This window comes from Nanorana parkeri, unplaced genomic scaffold, assembly GCF_000935625.1.
Source record: "Nanorana parkeri isolate BGI_ZX_2015 unplaced genomic scaffold, ASM93562v1 scaffold832, whole genome shotgun sequence".
Taxonomy (NCBI): domain Eukaryota; kingdom Metazoa; phylum Chordata; class Amphibia; order Anura; family Dicroglossidae; genus Nanorana; species Nanorana parkeri.
In genome coordinates, this window is record NW_017307100.1 from 518049 (window position 1) to 528623 (window position 10575).

At 44.2% G+C, this 10575-nt stretch overlaps 1 protein-coding gene across 1 annotated transcript in view; it reads right to left on the minus strand.

Moving 5' to 3' along the window:
* LOC108794298 (factor VIII intron 22 protein-like) overlaps positions 1-9464 on the minus strand; it is a 25258-nt gene extending 15794 nt beyond the window's left edge. Inside the window, exons 1-5 of the mRNA XM_018565312.1 lie at positions 9332-9464; positions 8646-8692; positions 4384-4456; positions 3500-3659; positions 491-559 (exon numbers count right to left, since the gene is read on the minus strand). Coding sequence (XP_018420814.1) covers positions 491-559; positions 3500-3659; positions 4384-4456; positions 8646-8692; positions 9332-9390 — 408 coding nt within the window. The 5' untranslated portion in view covers positions 9391-9464. The remainder of the gene's footprint in view (positions 1-490; positions 560-3499; positions 3660-4383; positions 4457-8645; positions 8693-9331) is intronic.
* Positions 9465-10575: the final 1111 nt, after the last annotated feature.

The following is a 10575-nucleotide window of genomic DNA, read 5'->3' on the forward strand; positions in this document are numbered from 1 at the left end:
CCTTTTTTTTTTTTTTTTGTAAATGTACAATTCCTCCTAAAGAAAGCAGTATAACCCAGTATAGCATCTTTTGCAATGCTCCCCAACAACTGTGCACTGTTGTGTGCTGCAAAACTGGACATAAGGGCACACTGAGTACTTATCCTTTATCGTGCAACCCGTAAATGGCAAATGGTACCTGTTTTTGAGTTAACTAGAGGGAGCTAAAGGGCAGACAAGAGTCAGAATTTGTATTGGGATAAATAAGCAGTCTGCAGCGTTTCTTTTCTTTAGGTCCCTCTAGTGTTGACCAGGAGCAGCTGCTGCAAGAAGACAGGAGTTAAACACACTGCTTCCAGGCTGAAGGTCCCAAGTGCCCTTTCCAACTGACTTTTATGCAGGCTGCAGGATAAGGCCGCAGGCTACAGAATAAAGGAGAAGTACTAAAACCAACAACATGAATGAAGTATAATTAAATACAAATAACAGAGAAAGTTTGACAGTGAAATACCTTTAATGCATTCCCCAGTTCTAAACATAAACTGGCTGCCATCACAGGCTGATTCAGTTCAATGTATACCTGGAAAAAATAAGCACAAAAGTATGTTGTGAAATCTGGTGAACAGAGAAGTATGTTTGTGTGTAGCTTCTACTGGCAGACCTGCTACCTTTTTCACACTTTTCTTGCTCATCGATTACAGCAAGAAAATGTCTGACAGTGACTGAAGAGTGAACTATTTTGCAGATTTGTGGACAGTATCCCATTTATATAAATTCCAAGCTACAGCTCGCGGTATACTGAGCCTAGAGTGACGGGAAGACACTAGTTTATGTCCTCCAGTTACCCTGAGAACTATGGGGAAAAGCCTTAACCCCATAGTTCTCCTTTAAAGTGAATATATGTGTTTTATTTTAGGGGAGCTTTACTTTCCTTCCCATGCTACACAGTGACACAAGCAGGGGGGAAAAACTTGTATGCAAGGGCGCATATTAGCCCTTTGGTGACTTTCTCAAAGGTTTGTAATCGCTAATAATTTGAATGACGGGGGGCATGGCGGGCAAATGGCACTAGGACGTGTTCTATTGTGGCTCTTTACCTCGACTCCTTTTTTGGCCTTTTTCTATAAATATACTCACCTCCACCATCTTTCATGGGCATGAGTCCTTTGCTGAGGGAGCTATTGTTTTAAGTGGTGATCCTAACTTGACCCTGGATTAGGGATGCACCGATACTGATACTATTATCGGTGCCGATACAGAGTATTTGGCCAAGTACTCGTACTCACCCAAATGCTCCGATGATTACCTCCGATACCTAAACTTCCCATCAGAGGGAGATCTCCCTCTGATTGGCAGTGCCGAGGGAGCATGGTGCCCGCTTCCTTTTCAATCAGGAAGCCAGGCGGCACGTAATGACCCGCCTCCCAGCTTCCTGATTGGTCAGGAAGGCAGGCTGCATAGGAACAAGTGAAGGCGGCTTCCGAGGCAATCAGGAAGCCGAGAGGCGAGTCATGACGTGCCGCCCAGCTTCCTGATTGGATAGGAAGCCGGCTTCACTTGTTGCTTGGTCAGGAGGCCAGGCAGCCTCAGCAAGTAATGCCGGTGTTCTTTTGTTAACACCGGCTTCACAGGCTATCAGGAAGCTGGGCGACGGATCATGATGATCAGGGCACACGGCACCGGTATCGGCGAGTACCAAAAAAATATATATATCGGTAACTCCATATCGAAAAAAACGGTATTGGTACATGCCTACCCTGGATCCTAGGTTGGATTCCGCATCTGATAAAAGCTCCATTTAATTTACAGATCTCAATAGGCTTAAACAAAAGCTTTCTTCTATGTGCCTTATGGATCTATGGCAGACTCTTCATCCGACAGACCTTGATTTTACCTTTTTTTCCCCCAGTACAAAAAGCACACAGAAGAATAAACTATGCTTTTGTCTCTCGGGCCCTATTGGAAGCTGATTCTGCTACTAAGATCTGGTCGGACCATTCTCCGATTTACAGCACCTTTAGTTTATCAGACCCTCCATCCCAAACCTCTTTTTGGAGACTGAACGACAATCTACTTTTGGATACTGTGTGCTGTGCTGATATACAGCATGCTATCCTTGATATTGTACGTAACTATGAAACTGCTGTTTCCTTTCCACCTATACAGTGGGAAGCGTTAAAATGTGTTGTGCGAGGGGTGTTGATTAACCACGGAGCTCGACTTAAGAAATGGTGAGCTCAAAAAATATCCTCTTTATTTGCGAAGATTAATGAACATGACCAATCTCATTGTGGAAGTGGAGACAATACCATTGGCCTTGAACTCCCCAATACACGCAGCTCTTACAACTCTTTGACCAGGCCTCCCTACGTCACCGTGAACATTTTTTTTTAAAGTCCTTGTATGACTTTTGGGGGTAAGAGTGGTTCATTATTATCACATGTTTTATGACCTTGTACAACTACTACTAATATTCTCTCAATAAAAAAGGAGAAGTTCACCTTTTGCAAAAATTTAAGAAATGCATTAAATCACCTCATACAGCGTCCAGCCGTCCTCGCTCTAGGTACATATTCCCGCATCTACCTAGAGGGAGGATGGCTGGACGCTGTAGGAGGTGATTTAATGCAGTTTGAAGTCTAGCCGTCCTTACCCCCCATCTCTCCTAACAAACTCCGTACCTCAGTACGGGCTCCGACAGTTTGAAAATATGCAGAAGTCTGAGATTTGCAGCTGTGATCGAGTGATCACAATTGCAATGCTTTCCAGGCTTGAATGCAAATATTAAAGAAATGCATTTTTTGATACATTATTAATTATGCATTAATTATGCATTTCTTTAATTTGTTGGGGGAACCACCATTTCCCCAGCTGCAGCTGGTGTACGCTTCCATACATGGCACTGTACCCTGGTACTCGGCATCTAGAATAAGGCTTGCAAATGGCGAACACTCACTGGTTAGTGGGGTCACCTGACCATGCTAACCAATGAGAAGCACTGTTTGGTCCCCCTTTTACAAGGGCTTTTGGGGTTTCTGATCAGGTCCACCTGTCAGTTTTTTAGGTGGACCTGATTGGAAACCTGATGTTAGAGGTTACCCCTGGCACCGGCTAGGTCTACAAAAACGGATGGATCAGATATCCGTTGCGCCGGACCTGATTGCGCCCGATTGGGGGTAACCGGATGTAAATGGACACCCGTCTGTTTAGAGCCGGCTGCTCATACACTAGGAACAGTCTGGTAATGTTAGTTTTTTTCCTCCATCACAAAATGGAGAAAAAAACTGCACGGACACAGATGTCACAATGGTGAAATCCGTTCCGATCAATGTAACCTCTTGATTATTCTGCATTTTTATCTGCCAATTTTTAAGTTGGTGACAGGGTCTAAAGACGAAAAACTCTAAAAGGTAAACTCAAAAAGTGTTAAGGACTCTTAACTCACTTTAAAAGACATACAGTACATTCATTTGAATTTAATGCAATGTTCCTTTATACACCCCAGCTTAGAAATGTTTACCTTGATAGCAAAACTGTAGCAGTTGATAGCAGCCTGCAAATGCTCCTCAAAACTAGGGCATTGTAAACGCTGAGTCTCCGTTTCCTCTTGCAGGAACAGGCGGGCAGCTTCAGTCAAAGCCATGGCTTCTCCCGGAGCATTAAACAGCGTCTGTTCACACCTAAATCAAATCAATATGTCATCGACAACAGGTAAAAAAAATACTGCATATGTAACAAACTTTCTGTTAGCCAACCCTCAAGAACAAAAAAAAAAATCTAAGTTAATATTATAGTCCTCTTAGCTAGAACTCATAATATGCAGGTCCACTCATCCCAAATAAATGGAACTACATCCATTTGATGTCTTTTCGCTCCATTGAAAGTGGTAAGGATGAGACAAATAACTGGATGGCATTTCATTTTAGCTCACTCCTGTGATGCAATACAACCTCACATTTAGTTTACTAATTTGTATTTAGATTGTAGTCCATCACGGTAGCGAGCTTGGAGCGTTGGCTACTTTACAACACACACAGGGACCATGGGGGACAAAAGTAGCCACCTTCCAGAAGGAAGGAGTGTCAGCATGAATTCAGAGATGGTTTCAGGATGTACAGTCGAGTGATACACAAATTAGTTACAATATTGTTAATAGCTAAGGTACTTGAATGCATTTTTACGTTTTAACTCCTGAGTTTAGTGTCACTTTAACTTACATTCACTGAAGACAATAGACTCTTTAGGTGAGATTGTCTAATTTGAATTTCTAAAATCGGATAGTAAAGATGCTCACTGAACTGTCTAACAAATAGACTGTGGAAAGGTACGTCTCTAGAGATGTATGTACAAACTTGCACAGGAGATACAACAAAGCCAACTTGTAGTTGTAGAAGCAAAACTCACCGGGCCATGGCTAAGTTACAGAATCCAGCATACTGAAGACAGTCCTGCTGTTTAAGCTCCTTTGCCAGTTGACCTGACAAAAAAAATGCAAGAAATCAGTCATCAATTCCGGGAAAAGCTGAATAGAAGGCTAAAAAATGTATGTATTAAATTGTTTACCTACCAAAATCCACAGGACCAACATCAGAAAACACACTACAGACTTGGAAAAATCACTGAGCAAACACATATGCAGTTCTCTTCAACAACAATCCCTATTCCCATAAGACATACACAAAAGCAGGCATATACATAGCCCTCTTATAGTAGCCATATAAATAATTATGATAATCCCCTCACATATGACATCAGCCAAATATGCAATTCTGTTAACCACTACACTTCCCCACAGCATGCATACAGATATCATATCTATAATATGTACAGTGGCTTGCAAAAGTATTCACCCCTTGGCAATTTTCCTATTTTGTTGCATTGCCACCTGGAAATAAAATGGATTTTTATTTGGATTACATGTAATGGGCATTCACAAAATAGACAAAAATGGTGAAGTGAAATCAAGACAATAACTTGTTTTAAAAAATTGAAAAGTGGTGCGTACATATGTATTCACCCCTTTGCTATGAAGCCCCTACATAAGATCTGGTGCCACCTTCCATTACATTCAGAAGTCACATAATTAGTTAAATAAAGACCACCTGTGTGTAATCTGTCACATGATCTCAGTATATAGACACCTGTTCCTGAAGGCCCCAGATTCTACACCACCACTAAGCAAGAAGCACCACCATGCAAGCGGCACCATGCAGACCAAGAAGCTCCCCAAACAGGTCAGGGACAAAGTTGTTCAGCAGTATGGATCAGGGTTGGGTTATAAAAAAATATCCGAAGCTTTGAACATCCCGTGGAGCACCATTAAATCCAAATGAAAAGAATATGGCACCACAACAAACCTGCCAAGAGAGGGCCGCCCACCAAAGCTCACGAACCAGGCAAGGAGGGCATTAATCAAAGAGGCAACATAGAGACCAACGATAACCCTGAGGGAGCTGCCAACCTCCACAGCGGAGATTGGAGTCTTTCAGCCGTACACTCCACAGAGCTGGCCTTCATGAAAGAGTGGGCAGAAAAAAAGCCATTGCTTACAGAAAGAAATAAGCAAACACGTTTGCTGTTGGCCAAAAGGAATGTGAGAGACTCCCCAAACATAAATCATGCTACAAACCAGCCGAAAATCGATTCTCTGCTGGTTTTCGAACATGCTCTAAAGACAAAAGTTGTGCGACCGTACAGTAGAAACGGTCGCACGCCTTCCACACACCTTGCGATAATCGTACGATCGCGGGATTTCCCACGATTATCATACGATTATGGCAAGGTGTTTGGGCACCTTTAGGAAGAAGGTACTCTGGTCAGATGAGACTAAAATTGAGCTTTTAGTGTCTGGCGCAAACCCAAGACCTCTCATCACCCCGAGAACACCATCCCCACAGTGAAGCATTGTGGTAGAAGCATCATTCCGTGGAGATGTTTTTCATCGGCAAGGACCTACAAACTGGTCAGAATTGAAGGAATGATGGATGGCGCTAAATACAGGAAAATTCTTGAGGGAAACCTGATTCAGTCTGCCTGAAATTTGAGACTGGGATGGAGGTTTACCTTCCAGCAGGAGAATGACCCTAAGCAGACAGCTAAAGCTACACTCGAGTGGTTTAAGGGGAAAAATGTAAAATGTCTTGGAATGGCCTAGACAAAGCCCAATCTAATTCAGAATCAGTGGCATGACTTAAAGATTGCTGTACACCAGTGAAACCCATCAAACTTGAAGGAGCAGGAGCAGCTTTGCCTGCTTTGAATTTGGAAAAGGGGGGGTGAGTAGTTATCTATGCCCAAGTTTTGTTTTTTTTGTCTTATTTCTTGTTTGCATCAAAATAAAAAATATTTATAGGGGGCGCGCGCGAGCAGAAAAAAATTACCGTCTGGAGACGGCAACCCGCAGATGCAGCAGTGCCGTCCGTCCGTTTTTCTACTACGGGCGGACGGCAAGAGGTTAAAGTGGTAGGCATGTTGTGTAAATCAAAATGATACAACAAATCAATTTTAATTCCAGGTGGTAATGCAACAAAAAAGGAAAAAATAGGATTTTTGTACTCACCGTAGAATCGAAGGACACAGGGCAACAGATCGTAGATCCTGTACTCTAGGGTATATCGCCACTTGCAGGAGAAGGACGCTAGGCACACAACAAAAGACAAGGGCAGCCCCTGCTGGTGGCCCAACCCCCCACCTGCTAACAAGTCTCCAGTTTTTTGACTAGCGTCAGGAGTAAGGAGCTAAAAAAATTATCTCCGGAAATGTTTTCTTTTCCTCCTTTTCTTCGCTGTTTCTTCAAGCAAGGGTCGCCAGGGCGACATGCTGGATGATTATAGATCCTTGAAGTCTCCCCTGTGCGACCAACAAGCGCATGCAGTCCCGCTATGGTGGTTCCGCTGCGACGGTGATATCTCGACGCCTGTGGGCTTTTTGGACCGGTGGGGTGCATATGACTGGAGGTCTTGGCCTGACAGTCACATCGGCCCACACACGCTGGCGGCGCCCTGTGTCCTTCAATGAACGGAAGAGAAATGCCATTTGTGAATACTTTTGCAAGCGACTGTATATATTTATAGTCTCTCCTCAAGAGCAGTTATATGTGTAGCGGCCTCAAACCTCCTACAGCAGCCATATATTTCAAGGCTCTAGTGTCATTGTTGGTGGTATAGGGTTTAAAGTGTATGTAGAGACAAAACCGTTTCTTTTGGCTATAGTAAGGAAAGGCTTGAACTCCTATTTTTTTGCTGTCTGTGTCCTGCTAGGGAGACACCCCTTCCCTTTCTGTCCTGAAGACAAAACAGTATGTGACAGCTAATCTCCTGAAATGAGAGTAATTCTGATTTTAGACAGTGGTCACCAGAACATTTTTCCCCAATGAAGCCATGTCTGTCTTAGTGACAGTACAGGGGTGTGGAATTCCTATCGCCCGACGTCCGGTACAGGCAGTTTCGGGCGCCGGGCGAGTAGTTTCTTTCTACATTTAGCCCAGCTGCGAGCAGGCAGCACGGCTAAATGTAGTGTGGGAGCCGTTTCGTACAAGTGATTTTAAACGGCTGTACAGCCGTCCAAAACCCCTTGTAACGAGCCTGAATCTCACTCCCCCTCTCTATCTCCAGCTGGCGGCCGGCCGTGTACCGCTTCCGGCTGCCTCTCTCTCAGCACCTGGGCTTCCTTTTTGCCGTGGTCTTCGCCCCCTCTTGTGGGGGATCCGTGACTACGGCAAATTAGGTTAGATAGCACAGAGTAAAGAACGCAGTTTCCCGCCGCAATAACGCCCGCGCATCGCACACGGTCGCCCAAATCTGCACCCACCCCAAAGGGTAAATTCACTTTCCCAAGTAATTTGGGGAAAATGGAATTACCTGCACAAATCTGGTCCCCTCTCCCCCCGCTATACTTATCTTTCAGGGAACGGTCCTTCCCATCCGCCAGTATGGGTGTACTATCTGTACCTGTGCCATGTATTCTGAATTTCGCTCGCAAGATTTAAGCACTCGTTTGTCAGCGCAGTCACCTGACGGCACTGACCAATGAGAAGCTCTTCTTGGCACTGCTAAATACGGTTTTGGTTACATTTTTTTTATTTTTTTGCATCAGGACAAGTAGATTTCCATGAGGGACAAGATCGGGCCCCCACTTTAGTCCTTGGACAAGTAGTTTTTTTTTTTAAATGTCCACACCCCTGCAATAGACCCAGGACAAAAAGAGGGTTGAATCCCTAGCAGAGACACAGGCCACAATAAAAACGTGGGTGAGGCTCTAATTCTTCTCCACTCTAGGGGGGAAAAAAAAGTTTTGTCTTACACTTCAAGGATTACTGCAATACGGTTTGGGCAGCCATATGTAGGTCATTTTTAAAACCTCCTCAACTCACCTATATATGCCATTAGACGAGTGCCTTGGCGCACTGTGCAAGCGGTCAGGAAGCAGGACCTGGCTCACAATTAAGAACTCCTTGAATTTGTCAAGTGTGTCAATAATAGCATTAGACCTGTCACACTGCTTTCTCAGGACATTCTTAGACAGCATTATGCCAGAAAAGTGTCACAAATGCTATACTGAATCACCCCCATTGTTTAATTAGGTATAGAGAGAATTGCAATCATCCCTAATACGTTGTTTTATCGGTACGATTTATTACTAATCATGCAAAAACAGGACATGCTCACCAAACTGCTCGCTGGCTTCAGAAACATTCGGCTTACGGAGAAATCTCCTACAATTAGAGATGGAAAAATCGGAATGAATATCACATTTATACAGGTGGAAAAATAAAATAAGGATTTCGGTTACAGTTGCAGTCAAATAGGTTTCCAAATTCAGAATGACAATCTAGAACAGCGTTTAATGCGTTTCAAACTTTTTCATGTCCGGGCACTGGAAAAGTATGCAAAATCTTAAGGCATCCTGTTCTAAAATGGAAAAAAAACATGTGGGGGGTTAGTATGGATATTAAGGGGGTGACTGGCCGCCTGCACCATGGAAACGCATGATGCTGTGCAAACATTTGATGGCACCCCGACAGAGACTGATCTAGAAGATGGGAGGCATCCAGCAAACACAACCACACACATTCCCATCAGTGTATGTCAGGAGAGGAGTAGAGCAAATTGGGTTCTCTTGATTTAATAGGAGTACAGCTGATAATATGGCTCAATGGTAACAAGAGTCTCCCGCTGGCATTGTCCAGGTACACTATCCCAATACCTGACACACCGGACATTACAGTGATGATACAAAGAGGGGAGCAGGAACCATCCTCGGAAGACTAGACGGATAGCTGGCACTGTGATTACACACGCGGCAATGGTTAATAAGTCATAGTCTGTTGCATATACAGTGAAAGTAAACGCACTTCTTTAGCTTGTTGGACACGGCTCTGTATCGCAGCAGAAAGTCTCCATCGGTCGCCATTGTCACTTCACAACAACTGCGCTCTAGGACCTCTGATGACGTCACGATCACATGACCGGCCTCACACAAACCAACCATTGAGCGCGCCTGGCCGGTGTAGTGCGCGCTCCCTGGTCGTCTCAGAGTCCTGTAGTGAAGACGCCGGAGGGGCGGGTGATATGAAGGCTAAGAAATATAAGAAGTGTGTGGAGGAAGAGATTTGAAATCGTAGTATATGTGTGGGTCGAATACATAGCATAAGAGACACATTATTGGGGGGAATTTATCAAAACTGGAGCAGACAGAATCTGGAGCATTTGCCCATGGCAACCAATCAGCTTCTCTCTTCAGTTTGTTCAGATAAGATTTCAAAATAAAAGATAGAAGCTGATCGGTTGCCATCCACAGCTACAACAGATTTTGTCTGCTCCAGTTTTGATAAATTTGCTGCTCTTTGAGTAGAATCCCTGGAATTCATAGTGTAGTAGACACTCATTAGAAACCTGTCTTCTGTCCGGGCAACAAATGGCACAACTTGTGACAGATTCATATACCTGTCAGTAAGGCATATATGAAACTGTTGCAGTATTGCCTCAGAGAGAAGTCTGTCTGCAACATACTTGTGAGTACACTATATTACCAAAAGTATTGGGACGCCTGCCTTTACACACATGAAATTTAATGGCATCCCAGTCTTAGTCTATAGGGTTCAATATTGAGTTGGCTCACCCTTTCCCGCTATAACAGCATCAACTCTTCTGGGAAGGCGTCCACAAGATTTAGGAGTGTGTCTATGGGAATATTTGACCATTCTTCCAGAAATGCATTTGTGAGGTCAGGTACTGATGTTGGACAAGAAGGCCGGGCTCGCAGTCTCCGCTCTAATTCATCCCAAAGGTGTTCTATCGGGTTGAGGTCAGGACTCTATGCAGGCCAGTCAGGTTCCTCCCCCCCAAACTTTTCTCAAAGTATCACCCTAAACGTCCCCTCCGCTCATCCATTGACCTCCTGCTTTCCAGCTCCCTTGTCCACTCCTCCCATACTCGCCTCCAGGACTTCTCTAGAGTCTCTCCCATCCTCTGGAACTCCTTACCCCAACCTGTCCGTCTATCTCCCACCTTGACTGCCTTTAGGCGTTCCCTAAAGACTCATCTCTTCAGGGAAGCCTATCCCACCTCAACCTAACCACTGAACCTTCACATTCTC